The 22,679-nt window shown below is 37.5% G+C and overlaps 1 protein-coding gene across 2 annotated transcripts in view; it reads right to left on the minus strand.

Annotated features, from left to right (window-relative positions):
• LUZP2 (leucine zipper protein 2) overlaps nucleotides 1–22,679 on the minus strand; it is a 327,671-nt gene that overhangs the window by 200,579 nt on the left and 104,413 nt on the right. For both annotated transcript variants that reach the window (XM_030039445.2, XM_030039446.2), the window contains exon 3: nucleotides 6,393–6,863. In XM_030039445.2, coding sequence (XP_029895305.1) covers nucleotides 6,393–6,454 — 62 coding nt within the window. In that variant the 5' untranslated portion in view covers nucleotides 6,455–6,863. The remainder of the gene's footprint in view (nucleotides 1–6,392; nucleotides 6,864–22,679) is intronic.

The raw sequence follows: 22,679 nt of genomic DNA on the forward strand, positions 1-22,679 counted from the left end.
GTAACTCCATGGCAAGTCTCCTGGGAAGAAATGCATTATACATAGCATAACAACAAGCAGAATTCCAACTGTTCTATTACATTAAGACTGAATTCTAGAGGTCCTCAAGGTCTACCTGAGATCACATGGAACTTCAGGAATATTTTAACTGTAGATTAAAGTCTAAAATAAGTCTTTCCTGAAGGTTAGAAAAGTTTTTAGCAGCATCCTTCCTTCCCCTGCCCTCATTTATTTTTTTTTTTTCTTCTTCTTCCTTTCACATTCCGGGAGTCAGAAACATAAATGAAAACACATCACAAAATTATCTATTTTTAGTATTTCTGGATAAACTGAGAAAGACCTTCTTTCTGGATTTCTAATTTAGGTTGGTGAGCTTAAATTTGTGGAGCACTTTTACATGTTCTAGCCCAGATAATAAAAAATCACATAGCAAGCATACCACTTCTAAGGGCATCATTCTTAACCACAAATTAGCCCTATCATAACAGCAGAAAATCCCATAAAATTTAAAACTTCTGACAAAAAAAAAAAAATTCTCTCCCCCCGCCTCCTGCCAAGTACAAGACATACAGATAGAAAAAAAAATGTGTGGTTGCCCTATTGTAGAAGGGCCGCAAACACAGAGAAGCAAGTCTATTATGCAAGGATAACAATAAGAATATATTTGTATATAAACACACGTATTCTTATATGCATATATTAGCACAGTTCAAGTACAGGGATTCCCAAACTAGCTTTAAGCAATCTCATTCTAAAGCCAAAGAAGTCCACCCACAGCAGGTTCTTGTTTACTTTTCTACACAAGATAGAGGTACCCCACTTACCTTGGTTAAAAGCTACCTTGAAAAACTCTGCACTATACTGCAGCCTGCAGATTCGATGTGGCCACGTACTCTAACGTAGCATGGCTGGCGACTGCACTCGTGTCAAGAAAAGGGTCTCTCACTTTGCCATTGCCGGTTTTGTAGTCCAGCACCTGCACCCCTGAGGTCACGGGCTTCCTGCAGGGGGAGAAGTAGCAGCTCCTCCTGCCCACGCACCTGGTGGTTTGGGTTTTTTGGTTGGTTGGTTGGTTTTTGTTTGGAAGGGTGGTGGTTGCTGGTTTTGGGGGCATTCTTGTTTTTAAAGGTATCGCTGGAGCTCAAAACTTTTCTCCCAGAACAAGGAAAAGGCTTTGTTTCACCAAGTAGCTTCTAGCTTGCTGTATTAAGCACTTGCTTATAAGCCATCAAGCTAAACACTTTCCTTGAAATAACTGAGTTGTGCCACCGGTAAATTTGTCCCATTACTTTTAAACACTGTCCACAACAAAGCACATGGCTCTTCAGGCATAGTAAGGTTGCAAGCCATATGCTAAATGACACTACTGTACCTTAAACATAAGTCCTTACAAGCCATTAACCAAACATGCATCATCATCCACATTGACAGAAATCAGAAAGCTTTCATGGCCCAGAAAACTCAGACAGCAAAAGTAAGCGTGAAAGGAATTCTAAGCAGGAGACAAAGGATAGAGTTAATGCCCCTGCATTTCTGGAAGAATTCAGAAAGCACGATATTAAGACAGTCTCGGTTATCCATCAAGCCTATAGCAAAAAAATGCATCAACTTTTCCGCTAAAGAAGTAGCCTACTACCACTCTGCAGAGTTCACTTTCAATCATGGGGAAAAGGAAGGACACTGCTAGACCTCAGCCTGAGATCTCAAAAGTGAGAATCATTTTTGGTTACCTGATGGAGCATGTAACAATAGTGTGACTACAGCTGAGGGCATTAGCACAGAGTGAGCCTCATCCTTCCACCTCAAAATCTAGAAAGGAGCAGGGTTGCCTCTACTCTCATATCAGTCTAAATTAAAAAAAGTTACTTTCAATATCTGATTATAGCCCCAACAGTGTTCCTACAATGGGAAAGAGCTTAAGGACTAAACCCAAGGATTTTCAATGTTCTCCCCCCCCGACCCCAGTATAATAACATCGAAGACATTCTCCGTTATCTTTCCTCAAGTCTCTGAGTCTTTCACACACCTTTATCTGAGGAAAAAATATTAATATTTTCCTATTCTTTAAAAAATAATTATGAAAACCAACAAACTTAAAGAAAATAGTTGACCTCGAAAAAATACGTCCAGGGAAAAAGCAAGCATTTAAGTCAGGTTCTCATGTTTAATAAGGTAAGTGAATTCACTATATTTCTATCACTTCCAGTAACAGACATACACCAAATCAACACCCATGCCTTCATTAAGCATCATCCACGTAGCAGAAGTGAGCACACTACTTTTATTCTGCTACAAACTACAGCGGTGGCATTCTTCTGAAGCCAATGAATTACAGGTAGCTTTGTAACATCAGTGTAGTAAGACTGCCAGTGAACTGCACTTTTAGAAAAGTGACCGCCAGCCATTTCTCTGCCATTAAAATAATATAAGTTCTGCCTTTTACAGCCCTGTTGTTTGTACATCCATTTAATGAGTTGCTGTAGTAGTAATATTATTATTGTTATTAAAGTGCATCTCGTTGGGTTTATGGTCCTGTTCTCAGCTATAAAGCATTCTACTTCTATCAAATTATTCAATGTCTTGCATCTTCGTCATATTTCATGCGTGGACAGAAAGGAATTCGCTGCCGTAGGAATAAAAGGAAAGCTTTTGTTTCACATCAAGCTTCTTACAAGGAGCCAGGTGTTTTGTCATTTGAACAACAACAAAAAAAAATTGTCGGTAATCAAAGACTAAAGTATCCAGCCTTTCAATAGTAACGTTCAAGTAATATTCAGAAAACTATTCTTTTAGCTAAAAGTAGGGAAGTCTCAGACAACATAATCTGGACCACAGATGTTAGTTACTGACCCCAATGACTGACTTCATGCAAGCATTCCCTTCCACAAATAGTTTTCCAGTCAGAATGTTTAGGTGTCTGGGGCCAGAAAAGCATGCAGGTGGCTGCAGATTCAGACCTGAGCTTATTATACACTATGTGCACTCCCTGAGCTCTCAAGTACAGTGGGACTCGTTCCTGAAATAGTATAAAAAAACCTATGCTGTCTTCAGCATAGTATGAAAAAAGTAACACGTATACAACCATCACATTAGATCTGCCAAAACCAAGACGTCCAAGGAAATATAAAAGCAGACAGGAAAACACAAACTTCAGAATAGTTTTACCAAGTTCAATTCACCTTCAAAAATGTCCCCCTTAATTTTTTATGAGACTGATTTTAGAGCAGTAATTTTTACTTGTTCCATCGAAACATACATAGTTAACTGGACAGGAAACTACACCTCAATCTTGTTAACTCTTTGGCACTACAGCCAACTAGAACTATGATTAAGAGTCACCATTGTGTCTCAAAGCTGCACCAAAACCAAGTTTAGGTTACACAGAAAAGATCATTCATTTGAAAAACATGATCTTTCTGTAATTTGATACTCATTTGGTTCACGCATATGATTTTAGACCATGCTAAGAAGTTAGCTGCATACGGTTCTGAAAATCAAAAGTGAATAATGAACACAATCTTAGAAGCGATAGCTGTGTGTTTTCCTCTTTTTAACAATACTATAAAATAAGAAAAGATGACATGCTGTGTTGACGTAGTTGAACTCATCAATTCATATTTGTTTACAATTAGGCGTGAAGACACGCTGAGGTCATCCAAAACTCTCACCATGACACGATGCAAAGATGGCATCACCACATGACAAGGAACAAAAAGCAGTAGCTGTCCACCTCTGCAGCAAGTACTCTGCTCACTGATTTCAGCACCAACGTATGAAATGAAGATACTGTGTTTCTGTACAGACTTCAAAAAAAAAAAAAATCCTCATGACAGAAAACTTTCTGCCCTGCAAGGCTGATGCTTTGCCTTAGCTAAGCAATTTCACACAGCAGGATATTAGACCCTGCTTTTTGCGAACACAACTAGTCCTACAAACCTACTCTATTTGGGTCCAACCAATGAATTAACCATATGTTTACAAGAAATACTAACTGCCACAGACAGAATTGCCTTCTGCTGAAAGAGATTAAAGCATAATCTCTTTCCAGTAGATGGCACATTGATAGCACTGTATCATTTTTTAAACTTCCATCATGTGCTGCTGAAAAATTACTCTATGTTCTACACAGCCAGTTAAAAATCAAGTGACTGAAAGCAACTGCTGAACAGAGTAATCCAGGACTTCTATAAATCTCCAACTCTACAGCAGAGTTTCAGCCTCCTTTTTAACAGGATGACCAGTGTGGTATCAAAAGCAAAACTTCACTTTGCAACACATATTGTACTTGGGTGGAATTTTAACTGGAATTTCTCTCACATTGATCATTTTCATCCCTCAATTACATAAGAACATAAATCATCATGTACTGCAAAATTATACTCTTTTAAGACTATATCCACTCCTCAGAGTCATACTGTTCATAATTAGTATTCACACGCCAACTTCAGCTTCTTCATATTCTTTACAACTATTTTTTGAAAGGTGGGGAGAGACTTGAGGGGTTTTTTTTTTACAATTTTCAAGAATGAACTACAGTTCATTTTTCATAGAGGTAATATTTTTCTCAAGGAGATGAGGACTTGCTTTTACAGCTTTACACTAGATACCTTGTCCCTGTTTAGTCCCCTGAATGTTCAAGTAGTTTGTAAGACACTTCATAAAAACAATAATTAAGTATGAAAATTTAGACTAGTTTTCCACATCTCTCTTCAATACAGTTTAATCTGCACAAGCTCATGCAAGATACAAACCTGCATCTGCAAAAGCTGGCTTGGTGCTTCCTTCCCTTTTTAACTCCGACATAATATAGCAAAGCCTGTATCACTCTTAAATAAGTGTGGAATTTTTAATCCAAATTGACAAGAAGTTTCACACTTGAATGCTAGTGAATGTTTCCTTAGACCACTTCTTAAATCAGAAAGGATACTTATTGAATCACAGTGTATTACAATTTTCCTCCAAATGTTGTATTTCAAAGAGCATTAGTGTGGTTCGTATGGGTTGGCACTGTAGAGTCCCTAAATAGGAAGTGTTACCAAAAAAAAAAAAAAGTACCCTTCCCTCACCAATAACAACCCTCTCCAAAGGAGTGAAGTAATGGAGTAATTGAAGCATTTTGATACTCCTGATTTCTCCCTGCATTCAGGCCTTTTCCCACTCAGAGATTTTCACAGTTATTATTTACCTGTGTTTGAGTATGTACAGAGATGTGCTCCTGCTGTACCCGACTCTGAGTACTTAGTAGGCATACACTTCTTCTTCCCCCCCCCCGCTTTTTTTTTTTTTAAGTCTCAGTGAACAACTACAGCTTAAAACATGCAGTGCTTCTGCAAAAAGCTGCTTCGATGCCGATTTTATAGGAAGAGATCAAAACTAAGGGAAAAGACACATTTCCCTGATAAACGTACATGCATATAACCTCTGATAACATGCTTTACGGACTTAGAAATAAGTACCCTATAAACTTCTAACACAGCAGACCAATACCACAGCCAAAATTTGGGTTTGATTTTCTGATAAGGAACTGGAAGTTAAGAAGCCTGAACTGAGAGCAGTGTCATTATAACAGATCTGCTCTGTACCCAGCATTAACTTTCCATCTGTGTACATCAAGACAACCGGATAGAGTGTCTCAGCTTTATCTTTTCTTTGCTGAACATGTTACGTCTACAGCATGGAAAATATACTACCTCTGAGCAACTGAGCACTACACAGTATCTTATTAGAACACCGCATGGTTAGAACAGGCTTTATTTTTAAGCTGCAATAGATTTTGTTCGTATTTTCTCAGTGATTTATTATACTTGCACAGAAAGGAATGCTTCTAGATTGCAGCAACTTTTAAACACGTTTCCTGGTGTTGAGAGAACACTGCAACATCGCACCTGCATTTCACAGTTAAAAGAGGTAAGCCCTCGGTCTGTGTTCAGATACAGAAGCCTAAACTGAGATGAGGTTGTTCAAGTGTTTATATTTTTTGCACTCTGCAAGGGAAAATGTTAGCATGTTTTCAGTTTCAGCTGTTTGGCTTTCTTATTTCCAATGAAACAGAGTCTATCTGTTTTTACTGCTGTATATATAAAGCTTATATTTGGTACTGTCTTGTTATATCACACAAGCTGTGGGTCAACTTACACAGGAGTAGCTCTTTTACGTGATAAAAAAAGCCTAGAAACACCAAGAGAAGACTCAGTATCTTTCAGAGGATTGGAAGGGGGAGGGGGAGAGATAAGAATCAGAGAAGATATCTGCTCTAAACTTACTACCCCAGTAAAAGCTGAAATCTGTATTATTTCTTTTGAGAGCACTGAATCTGGAAAAAAAAAAAAAAAAAAAAAAAGCCAAACAGCAAACAAAACAGAACTCTAAGCAAAATAGCTCTCGGTACTCACCTAGCGCTGAAGACCAGTGCAGGAAAGAGAGGCAGCAAGTAATAAGCAGAGATGAATTTCATACTGGAGCTCCTCTGTTTTGTTCCGTTCCTCACTATCCTCTTCCCAGCGACTCTTTCCCCCTCTCTCCGTTTCTTCCTCCAGCAGCTCCTCAGCCTCGCCTCGCCCGGGGGAGCTGCCCGCCCTGCAGCGGGAGGGTCCTAGCCCAACCAGAGCAGACAGCCCGACAGCCCGAGTAAGGCAAGGGAGCTCCGAGGGGGATTTGAGCTCCGGGAGTGATGTCACGAAGCGCAGCGAGCGGCTGCCGCCGCTGCGAGCCCCCGGAGCCCGGCCGCCTGCGAGCCTTCCTCCCGCCGTGTCCTGAAGGATGCGCGGGTACCCGCCGCCTCGCCGGTGGCCGGGGAGGGACGAGCACACGGTACCGGGCACTTGGCTCTGAGGTTACAGCGGAACGTAGCCGAGAAATTCCTCCTGGAAGGAGAAAAGAGAGAAAAAAAAAAAAAAAAAAAAGGGAAAAAATCCTACAATGAAAACACCACCCATCTTTTACAATTAGCATTTTTATTTGAAGTGAATCTAGACAACATTGATGATATGGAGGCAGAAATTATTTCAAGCAAGTGTCAAGTTACAGATCAGCCTGCCACTACATCTGGAAAGGTATCATTTCTGCAAAGCCAGAATTCACAAGTTACTATTTCAATTGGGGATTCATTCACCCCAGTACCACATCAAGTTGAAAGGAAAAGCAGAAATAGCTTCTAAAATGGTATTTTGAAACATTGATGTCATCTCTAAAAGCCCTTCCTCACCTGCAGAAACCGATAAGATCTTCAGAGCAATTAAGACTGTTTCTCCTGCTTTCCATGTTTGTATTTCACCTGATCTTAATCTTGATTTAAATAAATCAGCATTAGTTAAAGGTGTTTTCAGAATCCAAGTATTCCCTACCTTGACACAAGTGAAGCTCATCTGATGGCAAATCGTATGTAAGTACAACATTTAAACAAGAACCATCTTTCTATGCAGTAAAAAAAAAAAAAATTAAATAAATAAATAAATAAAAGGAAACAAACTTGTCTACAACTGAATGAAGTGTGGTCATTACAAGAAAGAGTTTTGGTCATCTATGCGCTTGTCTGGTCATATGAAAGGCATCCAGAAACTACATTCTGTATCACAAGCATAAAAGTTTCCATAGTTTAAACTGGTGGGTCAGTGCATTCAACTGTTTATTGAGGAGTAATCTTGGATTCCATCAAAGCAAATAGAAATTCACTGTTTGAAATGAATGGAAACCTTTCTGAAATTAGTATTGACCCTTAATAAGACATTCACATGGCATACAAATAGAATTAATAAATTAAATTAGTGGTTACATTCTTCAGTAGCAAACTGAGAAGGAGGGGAGAGAAAAGAAGAAAAAGAAAAGGCGATGTACATAGCCAAAAAGGAATAAAATAATGTATTTCTGACTCCTCTTCCTTGTGTCCCAACTCTAGTATCTTTTCTTCAGCACACCTGGCAGCAAGTTCTATTCAACCACATTAATTTAAATCAGCATTTATTGTTATTTTGATGCTACATGCCAGCATGAAAGAACAGTCATGTTACCATGGATACTTATGATAGAATAGTAAAAAGGTCATAAAAAGTGCAGTCAGCTTGTCATTTTCCAGAAAAAGCCAACCTTCCCAGGCTACCAGGCACCTCACGGTCATGTATCAGCAGCTAATACTTCTTCCCTCTTCCTTTTATGTGCACACATGCAGGGTGGAGTGGAGGGGAAGGTACTGGTGCATCAGGGGAGTAAATTATGCCCCATGATGCTGAGTGAGCTTAAGAAAACTCATGAAATTTTGCAACTTGACGAATTATTTTTTTATTCCTATCACTTCTCTGCTTCTCTTTGGGGGTGGGGAGTGGAACAGAGAGGCCTGCTGCTAAGTCTTGGTTTCATCTCAAGGGTTTTACCGTGCTTGCGTGGGAGAACATCTCCACAAGTGGTTTAATGGCTCCAGTACAGGTAGTCGGCAGCTATTATAGCGCTATATCACCCAGACATTGCATTATCATTCTTTACATAAATTCTCCATCCTGATCAGAATTGATTGAACAATTAGGAAGCTTTTCATGCTTACCAACACTGCTGCTTTAGTCCTGCTCTGATGCGAATATCCCATAAAGACTGTCACAGCTCAGTTTCAACCTACAAACACCTCAAGGGCTCAGTGGAAAGGATTTGTAGCAAGCTTTCCCATCTCAGGTCGGGACACGGGGGCGAGTGCTCTCAATCCACTTGGGCACAGCCTGCACAATGCCAGGCCGTTAGGAGATGGCAGCAGCGGCTAAGCAGGGATTGCAGCAATTGCAGCCCTAAATGTTGAGATACACACAGATAAAATTGTATTACTGTGAAGAGAAACGCTCAGCAGTGAATACAGGTAGGACAAAAGGAAAATTTGCATTTTTAGGGGCAAACTTGTATAATTAAGGATTGAGCACTTAATCTCAAATGCTACTCTTGTCAGACTTGATTGTGCTCAAGCTGTTTGCCTGAAGACATAAAAAAGCATCCTTTTTTCCGCTCATATTCAACTAACTGACCTTGAACTGGAGCTTTCCATTGTTTTGAAGGGTTTAGGTTTTTTTTCGGGGTTTTTTTGGTTTTTACAGAACATGTATTTTAACAGCGTAATGTGCATCTTAAGAAGAGAATAATATATTTATACCAAAAAATGGGAGAGAATTGTTCACAGTTTTTCTTAGACTGTATAGTCAATTAGTTTAGTGCTGGGCACACTTAAAGCGGGATCAAATATTAATGTATAACAACTTCAAAGACCTCGGATAGAAATATTCCATGTAAAAACATTAGACACGTGGAACTCTTAAGAAATACCATATTTTCACTCTTTTAATTAAAGGCTTTCCATTTCTTGGCTCAAATTTATTGACAGTCTTACTAAATAAATAATTACTCCTAGCTTAGCAAGCAGAGGTAAGGTGATTATATACGCTCTTTTACAAACAACCATACAGAGAAAGTATAAAGAAGAAAACAATGGAACCGTTACTGTGAAATTCCAAGGCATTTCAAACACTAGTTGTCACCCAGGTTCTTGCAAGTTTGGCTAAATACACTAATAGTGTAGAAATACCATTGCCTACCTTAGAGAGGAAAATGAATCAACTGTCTCCTTTTGCAAAATACAGCACAAACTTATGCTTGCTAGAGCAGAAAGACATCCACTTATGCCTGTATTTATGTAGTAACTACTATAGCAGGGGTCCTAATTTTATTTTCATTGTTTGGAAGCGATGGTAATAAAAAAAGGAATCATGAAATGATGGTGTACATTATATTCAGTTATTTTGAATGCATATATGTTAACAGAGAGAAATTTCTATAAATACACTTAACGAAGAGACCATTAACTTATCTTGCTGTCAAACACTAAAATTCTAGATGTTGAAGCCTTCACGAGACTTTGCACAGAAGACTTTTAGAAGAATAAGGTCACACCCTTTGGAAAAAATTATAACGCGTTTTATTTCAGGGTGCTTTACAAATGCAATCGGTAAATTTGTATTTGCGAAAAAGACTACGACTGAGGTAAAGCTATTGGCAGAACTCAGCTAACCCAATTTCGTGTCCAGTGCTCTGTGAAGCAGACTACAACTACAGTATGATGTAGATATTCTATCACCACTGCAGTGCAGAGAATGCCAGCTTTTTAATTTATTTTTAAGTGTGTGTGTACACATATACATATACACATACAAATGCACATGTATATATGTTTTTGTTGAACTGAAGCACCATTTTAGATAACTAGAACAGTAACTTGATACATTTTTAAACTCTATACAACATACTGCATTTCTATGTCTTAAAAAGACCAGCCAGACACACTGAGTTCCCAAGTAATAATATAATCTCAGAAATACGGTATGACAAATAGAATCTTAAATAACGGGGGGAAGTACAAAACCACAGCACACTCTTCTTACGGATAGTTGCTGTGAGCTAGTTAACGTTGCAGTCCTCAGTGACGCAAGATGAGCGTAAGCAGGGTTCCAAGACAACAGTACCTTGTCTTGAGCAGGAGCAGAAGGGACAAGTGACTTACAGGAGACGCTTCTTCAGCTCTTACATTTCTCTCTCCTCCCAAAGAAAGATTTCACTTTAAAAATAGATTTGGCATTCCTTTTCCCAATTTTTCTCCTGCTTTTCCCACTCTATCTTCTCATTCCTTCCCCCCGAGTGGGGAGTTTCTCTGCCTTTGGAAATACTCCCTGATTTAACTAAACTCTTAAGAAATCTGCTAAGCTACCAAAGGGCAAAACATTCTAACTAAAATAGGAAGGCAAAGCATAAGTCTTAAGGTGAAGTATTTCAATATACTGGGCCTAATATTTCACATCGACATGTACAAACACAATCAGCACAAACACATACATAGAATTAATGCACACAGTTCATTACTACTCTTGATTGAAACCCGACACATCACAATACCGCTTTGTGAGATAATACGTTTGGGGTGACCGATTCCCAACTCAATCTTCAACACGCATGCTTTTATAAACACTGCAGGAATCCACTTGCTCTGCATGATGAAGCCCTGGAGACTTGCTTGCATGGCAAAGGAAGGTTCGTGAGTGACAAAAGCACGTAAAAAGCATGGAAGAGTTTCTAGCAGTTTCTTCTTTATGAGTCTATATTTCACCTTCATTTAAGAGAATATATTTCAGGTGAGACAGGATATTTATTATTACTTCTTACAAGTATGCACATAGTAGAAATATTCAGAATCGCAGTTAGCTAATCCACCTTTCACAGCATCTCAGAGGAAGTCTGAAATGCCATTATCTCAATTTTTTTTTAAATATTAAGAAACAAATTTCTAGCAGTAAGTTTAAATACCGTATCACATAACATAACAGTGTTAGAGTACTAGCTCACATCATACTGATAGATCACCTTCATTTGTATTCAACTAAAACAAATGATACAACTGCCCAAGAATAGTGCCTAACTAACTTCAGTACCAAGGGAAAAAAAAAAAAAAAAAAAATCCTGGCTACTACAGTGCTGGAATTATAGCTTAAACATCAGAGTTGAATAAAAGCTGCTGCAAAGGTCTCTTTGAAGGTCATTTAAACTTTGTCAGAGATTTCCAAGGTAGCCCCTTTTAAATCTAAGAACCAGCCAATTCAGAAGCAAGTTCATTAAAATAAAGAAGCAAATTTACTTAAATTTAACCTCGTTGTTAACCCTGCTTTTAGCAGGTTAGACTTCCAATTCAAATTACTGTTTGAACCTTTAGCAAACATATGCAGCCCACATAGGTTTGCTGTTAAAGTACAGAGAAATGAGCAATTTCATGAGCATATGATTACAGAAAAAAAAAAAGTTTGATTTCATTCTACAAAACACCTTTTTTTCCACTGCCCAACACAGCAATGATTATGTATTTAATATTTAACATATCTGGGCTGCCTACCTTCATTCCGCACTGAAGGCCTACATTTTATGTAATATTACAGCTGCAGTAAACCTGGTAGTGACTACAAGGCTTGATCCAACCACTGCATACATGATAAGAAGCAGTTGTAGAATTTCAGAAAACAGAACAACAACAGAAGCAACTCACTCAGGAATTTCTGGACTTCCCTGTATTGACCACAGAGCCAGCAGTGCTGAACCTCTTCATCCATAAATTTACATTTAAATTTGTACGTGCTAGTGGGAAGGGAGGAAGAGAAGAAAACAGTACAAGGGAAATCCAGTCTTCTACTTCTTGCTGCCTAAGTTGTACAAGAGCTAGGATCAACCCTCAACATCTACAAATGACCTGCAGCGTATTACTTTGTATTAGGAAACTTGAAACAATTTTTTTTGTGGAAGCTTCTGCTTTGGAAGCTGTTACAAATATCTCTCCTTATACATCTAAAACAAGTCATCCCTGATAACTTGCAGATGCTGTCACGTGTGGCGTGTTTGTTTAGACTCCACTATACCAAGCACTTTGAGTCCAAGGTTTCAGAGAGACCTCTTTCATTTTGTAGCTACCGGAACTGAGACTTAAATCAAACATGCCACCAGGTTCACCAAGGTCACTGAAAAAAAGGAGTTAGGAGACCTTCAGAAACAGTGTTTCAGTCAGCAGTCATTGACATTAAAACTCCCTTTTTAGCATCTCAGATCTGAGGTTTGCTTATATCCAGCAGACACCTCAGAGCAAATCTGCCTTCTCATATTGAAATTCATCTCTGTCAAAGTCCGCGTTCATTCAAAAATGAAGGCAGAAAAAATATGTGCATACCAAGGTAGTTTGACAATCTACATACAGGTCCATTAAAGAATTATTTATTGTTTAACTCTGAAATAATTTCCGGTTTAATTTAATAAATAATGTGTTAAGTTGGATAAGTTTGACTTCTGTAAAACAAAAGCTACTTGATAATCCATCCAGACAACATAAAAATCAAGTCTCAGAGAAGTTCGGGGTTTTTTTCCATTTCTGTGAGACTAATTGGTTTTAAAACTGAAAACTCTAGGCAGCAGTATTTTAATAACATTTTTAACAAAACAAGGAAAGAATAACAAATTTCAGTCACCTCTGAGTAGCCCTAGAGAGTTCAGGAATCATTCGTTTCACAGTGGATGGACTTATTCTGGGTATCTGGTTCAGCAGACCTCAGAGTATGCTAAAAATTGCTTTAAGGACTTGTTTCTATTTCAAATTACATATTTTTTTATTTTAAAATCAGTCTGGAGTTCAAGAGGACTTCTTAAATGCTTTTTTGATACATCAAATAAGGCTGAAGTTGTCCGATAACAAACAGTGTTTTTTATTGTGGAAGAAAAGTCTTTAAAGAATTGTCTTCTTTCAGTCAGAATATAGCCTATTTTGCACCAATTCTTTTAGCATCAATTCATTAGAGCATCCAGAAATTTTCACTTAGAAATTGAGACACTGATTAAAGGTCCCTAGAAGAGCTGAACAAATGTTTTTCTTTAAAACATGTATAGTAATTTAAAACTTTGCTCCCCACTTCCCTTTCCCCCTTCCCCCCCACTTCCTTAATTTAAAACAGTAAAGGTAGGCTAGTACCTATGCTTAGATATAAGGCAGATGAGCTCTCACAGTATATTTGGATCCTAACTGACCAGTTTTAAAAACAAAAAAAACAACCAAACAAAAAAAATAGAGGGAAAAAAAAAAAAAAAGAGCCACGTGTAGAAAGAAATCACATCCAACTAAATCAGTTGTAAAGCATTTGGTCTTCTACAGCTATAATGAGATTGAATGTGATCCAAGAAAGAATTATTACTACCAAGTTATTAGGATGTTTCGGTCTTCAACTTTACAAACATCCCAATCCAGACCATCCAAACATCAGAGCTGGTATCCATACCACTCAGACTCCTATACCCAAAGTACTTACGCATTTTTGATAAATCCACATATAGGCTGATCGCCATTTACCTGTTGGGAGCTTACAGTGTGAAATATTTTGAGATACTCGGGGTGCGACGGTGGAAATCACACAGAGAAGCTACTGTTGATAATCTTCTAATAAGGAATCTTGCATTATAATGAGAATTTCTGACTTGATGTTAAATAACATCAGAAGTAGTCTCTCAAAAGTATAAATGAGAGTCAGATAACATGCAATATAATGACTAGTAGCACAGACGATACACACATAAGCCATACCTGTATCGTGTCATTCTGAAACTGCTATAGCTATTTACGATGGTCATAAATATGTTTTCCACTTCATTCTATACTGGTTTGCTTTACTGTGTGGTTTCATAATATACAAAGTTGTCACAGTGTTTTTATGGGCAAAGAGAGGTTACCTTAAGAGACTGTGAAAAAAGAAGAATGTTCCACTGTTTCTTTTCAAAGCTACAAATAGAACAAGTTGCATGCGCTTATTCACACCAGTGATATACATGTGTGCCATCCCCTCTGCATAAAAAGGTCTGCATTACTTCTCTTAATAAAGTAGGAATGTAAGGCTTTAACCGATAATTGGATTTCCTTGATGAAATAATGAGAATTTCCTAATATTTTGAACTGTTTTCTGTTACACCCTATTAAAAACCTGATTTTTGAAAAGCTAGCAGAAGTGCAGCTCTAATTCAAAATTTATTAGATATGACATGCATTAAGATTATACTATCAAGATCATATAAAAATGTCACTAATACAGAATTAATGGGAACTCAGTTAAAATTGCTACATTATATCAACAGTGAGATTGTCACACTAATATTATGCTATAATTGCATAGTTAAAAAATCCTGCAGATCTCTGCATTATAGTGGAACAATTGCTCTTTTTTTTAAAAGCAGTAAGTACAGTCTGAAGGAGTCATGTCAGACTACCATGTCGCTACATTTTTTTTTCATGTTAATTATATATACATTTAGCACATCTCATTAATGGTCTAAAACATGCAGTCCACACAAATGCATGGTAACGAACAAAGTAACCTCTCAGTCAAGCAAACAAGTATGACTGGGACACTTTTGTTCTGTTTACCTGAAAAACTTCAGATGTTAAGTCATCGCTTTTTTCTGCCTGTACAGCGCTGGGAATCACAGTAGGAAAACAGCATCTGTACTTCTCCACAGCCATCTGTGATCCTATCTACAGTGAAAACTGAAACATGCAGTAAAAAGTAAGCTCAGAGCCGAGATGCCGAGCTCATGAAAACCCTTGTGGTTCCACTACCTTCAGAGAAACTACTATTTTATATTTTCTCAAAATACAGCCTAAAAAGGTTTTGTAACCCTTAAGAATTATCTCGTATTCTCTTTACTGCTCTGCAGTTTCAAATTAAAACCAGCACGTATATCAAATTAGACACCTAAGTGGCAAACATTACTCATATTTAAAAAGTACTAATACAAAAGATTGAAATGTGGTTTGGTGTTTTTTTTTTTTTTTTATTTCAAACAACATTAAGATTTTGTAGGAATCTTCTTCTCGTGCAATTTTTCAATGTCAAAAAATAAGAAAAACCAAGCTATTTCAAAGGGGGCAAAACAGGTAGTTTTACAATGGCATTGAATAACCACAAGATTTACATATTTACTCAAGCATTCTTCACTACCAAAAGTAGTAAAACAAAAAAGTTACAGTAATCCTAATTTGTTATTTACCTTACGATAATTTCTTCTCCATCTTTAAACAAGAAATCAACCAGAATTGCCAAGCAGTGGCAAAACATAAAATTTCTTGTTCTGTTAACCTTTTCATGTCATTGCTAGATTTCACAGAATGCACCATTTTATCATCATTATTAGGAATTCTGTCAAGTATAGGGTGTGCCGTATGTCACCTGTGAGGTCTATTATCAAACAGAACTTGATTCAATGAACGGATTTCAGCAGAGCCCAAAGGCTAAAACCGCAATCCTTAAGCGCTCTGTTTTTCCAGCTCGCCTTGCCACCAAAGTGATATGGGAGTTTTCAACATGCTTCCAAACCATGTTCCCCGATTTCTTTTGCTTTAGATTGAGCTGAATGTAAAATTATGTTCACATAAATACAAAACCAGTTATAAGTGCAAAAAACTAATTTAAAAGGAAGATTTAATAAGCCTGCTTTTAAGGTAGCTGAAAAACCTAAAAGACTAACATGGACAAACATAATGAAAAAAGCAAAGAGAAAAGCCCTCTCCGGCCACATGGAGACTGCTGCAGGACCTAAGGGAAACACATTCAGAAGTGTGAAAGGCACCATCCCATGCACACTCATTTTGCAAAAATTTAAACAAGCAAAGTAGACAAGATATCACAAAGCAGACTTCAGCCATATTTTCCAAAACCCAGTTGGAATTCCTGTGCTTAAACGGATGCTAAAATAAATGACTGCAACATAAATCCTATGATAACCAACTAGATGGATATATATATAGAGATACTTTTTTCCTAGATGCATACATTTTCTTTCTACAGGAACATTTTGCTTTATTACTTTCTTTCATAAATACAAGTTTTTTACTCATTCATGAGCTGTCTTTTCAGATTTTAGGAGAAATATGTATCCAAATAGTCATATGCGAATCACTGAACAGTAACACAGGAACAACAACACTTATCTCTGTAGATCTTTTGTCCATTCCCATCTCTCCTCTCTAATCTAGTTTTCTACTAGCAGAAGTAAAAGGAAGATGTACCAGTACCAATGGCTGGAAAGATCAACTGGAGAAACAAAGAACGACACAAGGGACTGTCTGGCAAGGCACAGAGCTACGAGTCAACCTCTATTCAGTCACCTTAAGGCTGGGTGCATTGCTGCTTTTCTTTAAAGAAATGTGGATTCTTGCAATAGGGAATACATCTAACAACTATTCTCATTGAATAACCACTGGCTAGAAGGTTGGAGAAGGGATATGATTTTTTTGTCACAGCAATGAACCGCGTTACAAAGAGCTCATGCAAAGAAGGTCGGCATTCAAGCACAGCATGCAACGTGGCATCTACACACGTAACTATGCAGTTTTCAAATCCCATTCTTTAACCACAATAGGTTCTGTGGAAAAGTCATTTATTGGAACTCTGCATGAGGTAGGATGATTTGGCCCTAAGTACACCAGCATTTCAATAAAATCCTCCAGAAAAAGCACTTCACAGCGTAATTAACTAGAAAAACGGAGTTTTCGTTCTGGCCCAAGCTGAGAAAAGCTAGTGAGTACCCATCGCAACAGAGAGCACGACACATGAAGGGCACTTAAGACATTTAAGCCACCTCTGTTTAAAATGGAGACCAAACACATTCAGGCAGAACTCCAAAGTTGACAATACATTGCTAAACCCAATGACACAGATTCCTAAAGGTCTGCTTAAAGACACATTTCAGCTTCTGCACATATTAAGTACATAATATACCAATACAAAATCGCATATTAGGAACCATCCGCTCCTACGTTTTCACGCGAATTTGTGATTATATTCGCCTTCTAACATCACCTTTGCTAAAAAGACACCAAAAGAAACCAAGCGTTTCTCTGACATTTCTAGCTCCATCTTTGTGAAGTTGTATTCTGCATCTTTCTCAGAGGGCAGATCACTCTGAATTTAAGGCAGCATATTGCTTCCTATTTTTAAATAGGCTGCTGAGAGATTGGTAAAGCAAGAGGCATACTTCAAATGGGGCTCATTTTTTGTAGCCAAGGTACCCAGCGTAAGGCTGGCATATATGAAGATGACTGAATTGGGAAAATTCAATTAAGGAAAGCAGGAAAAATACCCAACAGTAACTGATAATTAAAAAAGTAGAAGATCATATTGTCTGCAAACCTATTCCGACATATTTCTGCTCATCTTCTAGTCTTGTATTCTGTCTATGCTGGAAGGTATAATGGAGTGTTTTGGTTTTTAAATAGAACAGCAGTTAGAGGAGGAGATGGGTGAGATTCTTGGAGAGTAAGGTTGAAGTATCACGCTACTATAGCCTTAAAATTAAACAGTACACTCCTTGTATCCCTTCTCAGATATCAAAGTTATAGCTAAACTGTCATCAATACCGATTTTTATTTTGTGAATCTCCAAAGGGTAAGTCTATTACCAAGAACATGCAAATCAAAGTATGCAGCAATATATTAGTATTTAATATCATCCAATAAAGGGATAGGAAGTGATGAAAGGGTTTGTTTACGATTTCTGAAGTATAAAAGAATTATCCACATGTAATTCATACTGTACAGAGACTATCTTGGCTGGTGATTTTTGCCCATAATGGAACAGGCGTGACTGAAAGATTAACTCACTCAATACATTATTTGAGCATTTCTACTGAGATTTGTTATTAATCTAGGACAAACCATGACATTTTAAAACTTCACCCTGGCTACCCTTTGAAATCTATTAAATTACATCTTAGTTTATGAAGAATTTTTTATATAATCCTTCAGCTAATCACTTTTCATTAGCTAGTGAAGGCTAATGTATACAAATGCTAATTTTTAAAAATCAATATTTAACCATAGAAAATTCCATAAATACTAGGAATAACTTTAAAAATTGGTATGTATCTACAAAATGCAAATTAATACTTTGTGTTCTTCTTTAGTTTACTCATTCCCCTAAGAAACATCACAACTTACAACATTCCACATACAGTGGTTAAATCCTCTCTAACCAACTTTCCTATATTTTCTTTGACCTTTATGCTTTTGTACTAAACGACCTTTAATTTTTTATGGTTCAAGAGTTTCCTACTGTAGTTCCTTAATTTGGGCTTGATTCTGTCATAGAATTTAACAGAAAGAAGAGGTTTTGCAGGTCACAAACCAGGCATATAATTACCTGCTTTTCTCTACCACCCCCAGCTGTCTGGTAACTGCTTGTCACACAAAAATGTTAATCGCACAATCTGGTATAGCACTGCAAGTGACAAGGTGAAGCCCACCAAAAAGTTAATTTGATAACAGGCTACATGAGTGAGAACCGTAACGCGTCGGATTTAGGGTGGTTAGCTTCTCTGTTTTGTTGTTTGTTGTCCTCTGGGAAAGATGCCTTCCTTTACCAAAGTCTTCCAAATATCACCGTACTGACCTTTCAACTCTTCAAAGCCATCACGGACTTCTCCCCATTTGCATCCTTTCACACAAGGAACTACTCCGCCTGCTTCAGAATCATTTATAGTACTGAACAGAAAAGTCTTTAAACCATATTTTTACAGTTACAGATTATCTTCAATATGCAATACTATGTTACTGTTTCTCCCCAACCTTGGGCAAAGCCTTTAGAATCATAATTTCAGTAGATTTGACTGAGCCTGATTGCAGAAACGCTCTGAGGCAAGTAAATATTAGATAGCTTAGGTAACCACAGTGGCTTTTATATAACAGGAGACAGAACTAGTGCACTCATTCCATTTTTCCATTTTATCTAAATATACTCACACTAAGGATAATTACAATGTCTTAAAAACAAAACAGCTCAACCCTGCTATTATGCTATTCTACTTTAGAGGAGCACTTAATTCCACTCCAATAAAAAGTGACGTTTTGTGCATTAAACTCACTATTTTTCTTATGAAGCAAGTGAGAAAAATAAACTAACGTAAAAACGTAATAAACTAAGATCCATTGGGTAGCTCTTTGATGTCCCAAGTAGTTCGACTATTTGTAACTTTGAAGCCTATCTACGGTGACAAGCGATCTAGCCCTTTGCAAAGAAGGTCATACACAAAACACACAGATGAACTTTGCTTATAACACCAGTGTTTGTAATTGAGGTTTGATATCCCTGCATACTTCCATCCAGTTTGAAAGTCCTTTCTGAAATCACCTATCCACTTTCCTCAAGCTTCTACGAACTGAGGTTTTATAAATATTATTTTCCATCCTATGCAGAATAGTACCTTGCTGGACTTCAGGTACTCACGCTGCATTTCAGTCTACAGCTCTTGCTAGAAGCAGACAGGGCTGAGCAATATCCAAAGTCAAATACATGCTTTAGATGCTGCATACCTACATGTTCTTTACTTAGAAAAACAGTACCACACAGCATCCATTGAACTAGCAGCCCCAACCCCAGACAAAACAATTGGCAGGATTATGCCATTTATCACGCTCAAGAACAATTTTAACGGTATCTCTCTTGTAATAAGAGTGTATCAGCTTTTCCAAAAAGCTAATTAAGAGTGGGGAAGGAGCCCAGCGATCTCCATGTGTAACCATTGTTAAATTATGTATTAAAACCTTGGCACTTTTTGCCTTAACTTATTAAGCTCTTTACAGAAATGCAGATTGCAGAAGTTAACATAACTTAATTCTGAACAAGGTGATACTGCTTATACTTTCCATACAGCCTTGCAGCATACCTTGCAAATCCAACTGCCATGTTACTGATGACAGACGATAACTCTGTGTATGTGATTTACGCTTTACGGTTTCCCCCCCTGCTTCTTTAGTCATTCTTTTTTGGACATTTATCCTCCTCAGCCACGTACCAGCTATATGTCTCATTGCTCACAAGGCAGCAGGTGGTGATGAATAAACACTGCTGCGTAACTTCCTCAGAAGAGGCATAGCCCTGTACTAGTCATCTGCACAAAAATCTCATTGTAAATAGCATCTAAGCAAGCGACAGATGTTTTAGTGTAACCAGACTGTCAGGGTAGCATACAGGTTTTGTTGCCCCCCCCCCCCCCTCCAATTTAGCCTTTTTAGGCTGTGCTAACACAAATACAGCTCCATCAAACATCAGTGTAATTGCCTGTCAATTCTTCTCTCCTCCTCCTCTTCCATTCATTCTGTCCATGCATGCCCTGTTCCACCGCCCCACCCCTTCCCCAGCAGATAAATAACTCCCAGGAAGATTTTTGCAAAGAACATATTTCCTTGATAATCTTAGAACGTGTACAGAAATTATTGGTTACTTTGTAAAAACATAGAAAGTAACCATTAAAGAGACTCCAGAGAGATATATATGTACATATAACTATATTCTACATATAAATCTAAAAGATCTAATGCTATATATCATCTCAGCTTCAGCACTTCACAATAGCCAAACATTAACACATGCAAGATGAAAATCAAATTGAACCAATTATTCCAGGATTTTGCAAGCTTGAAATTGTAGTAGAGCATGATCTATTGTAATAGAGCTTAAAAACATAGGTATCACTGCAGCACATATTTAGAAACAGGCTTGGCCTCAAATATGGACTAGTCCCAGAGGCAATATATTTCAGAGCTTTGTCTTTCATATGTATTGTCAAAGCCAGAAGCTAGAAGACAATAGTTCCTAATACAGGAACATAAAAACATTTTTTAGGTAAGACTGGTATAGAATAATCTTTGGATAGTTGCTTGTTTGGATTATTTCAGAAGAATATTCAGGAATCCCCATGCAGGATTCCTAGGCAACTTAATTTCAGTTAACAGTTAATTTCCTTTCTCAGGCTTACTGTTTATGTCCAAGTAAAACAAACTTGAAAACCTGTATTATTTTTTTTTTTTTAGCCTAATCTAATCTAACAACAGGTACATTCATTTACGCTCAAACCTTTTTCCTAATCAATTCCTTAATATCTGACATTCTGCAGAAAACAGTTCCATTAAACAAAGGTTGTATAAGAAAAAACCAAACTCATTAAATTAGTATTAAAACTCATCTCTTAAACTCATTAATTTTCAATTTATTTGATTTATTATTCTTATGTTCTGTCAAGGAGTAGCATAGGTGTAGTCCACTATGATTCTTATAAAGTAATTTTAATGATTTAAATGGGTGGGGTTTTTTTTTTTTTCATTTGTATCCACTCCTTGTTTTCCGGGGGCATTGACGAGCAGTTGACACGATTACCGCTCTTACAGCAACAGTAAGTCCTTTTCCTGTAGTTAGTTTCAGACCTACCAGTTATGAGTTTATAAAATTTTACCATGCAGATTTTGATCTCCAGTTGTCAACCCTAAATCTGCCAGACATCTGCTTCTGTTGAGTTCTTCTGGAATAGCTTCCCCTGTTCTTTCCAAATGATCTGTCACTTACTGTGACGGATTTTCTACCACCGATAAATATACCTTCTTAAATCATTAATAAAGCTATCTCTGTGCTCTAAGTCTTATTCCAAAATATTTTTTCCCATACTGTAACCAACTGTTTGTTTTCTTAAAGACTTTTTCTCTTAGCTCGTTTTTGATCCATGAAAAGTTACCTACTACTTAAAGTCAATTTATTTTTTTCTCCCTTGAAAGCCGCTTAGAGGGATTTTGCCACATGCTTTTAAGAACTTGAGATATCATTTATCTTCTACTTTATCTATTTATTTTACTTTTTTAAATAGAGATACTTGCTTAATGCTGTGGCAGAGCAACATGCAGAATGGCCCAGGACAGGGGGAGACCAAGATGACTTCACTTACTGATCCTGAGGCTGAACCAGCGTAATTTAAAGCAACTTGAGAGCTGGGGCTGAGACAGACCCTCATGGCTACGTACGCTGTATCAGCTGCAAGAAGGGCTGGGAGGAAGAGGGAAATCTGCCTCTATCTCTTAAGTGCTTCTTCGGGGGATGATCATCCTTTATATTGGACCCTCAAGGATCCTGGTCCTCGAGTCACATAAAATATAGCCCCCAGGAAGTGGCAGAACTTAAAATTCCTAGACTGACTAACATGCAAAATTTCACCCTTGAATCCCAGCATGAATTATCATATCAGGATTTGCAAATGCCTTCCTACAAATGCAAGAAAGAAAAACTAATTATAAAACATCCCTAACTTTCTAATACTGGAAAACCCTG

This window comes from Aquila chrysaetos, chromosome 16 (genome assembly GCF_900496995.4).
Source record: "Aquila chrysaetos chrysaetos chromosome 16, bAquChr1.4, whole genome shotgun sequence".
NCBI lineage: Eukaryota > Metazoa > Chordata > Aves > Accipitriformes > Accipitridae > Aquila > Aquila chrysaetos.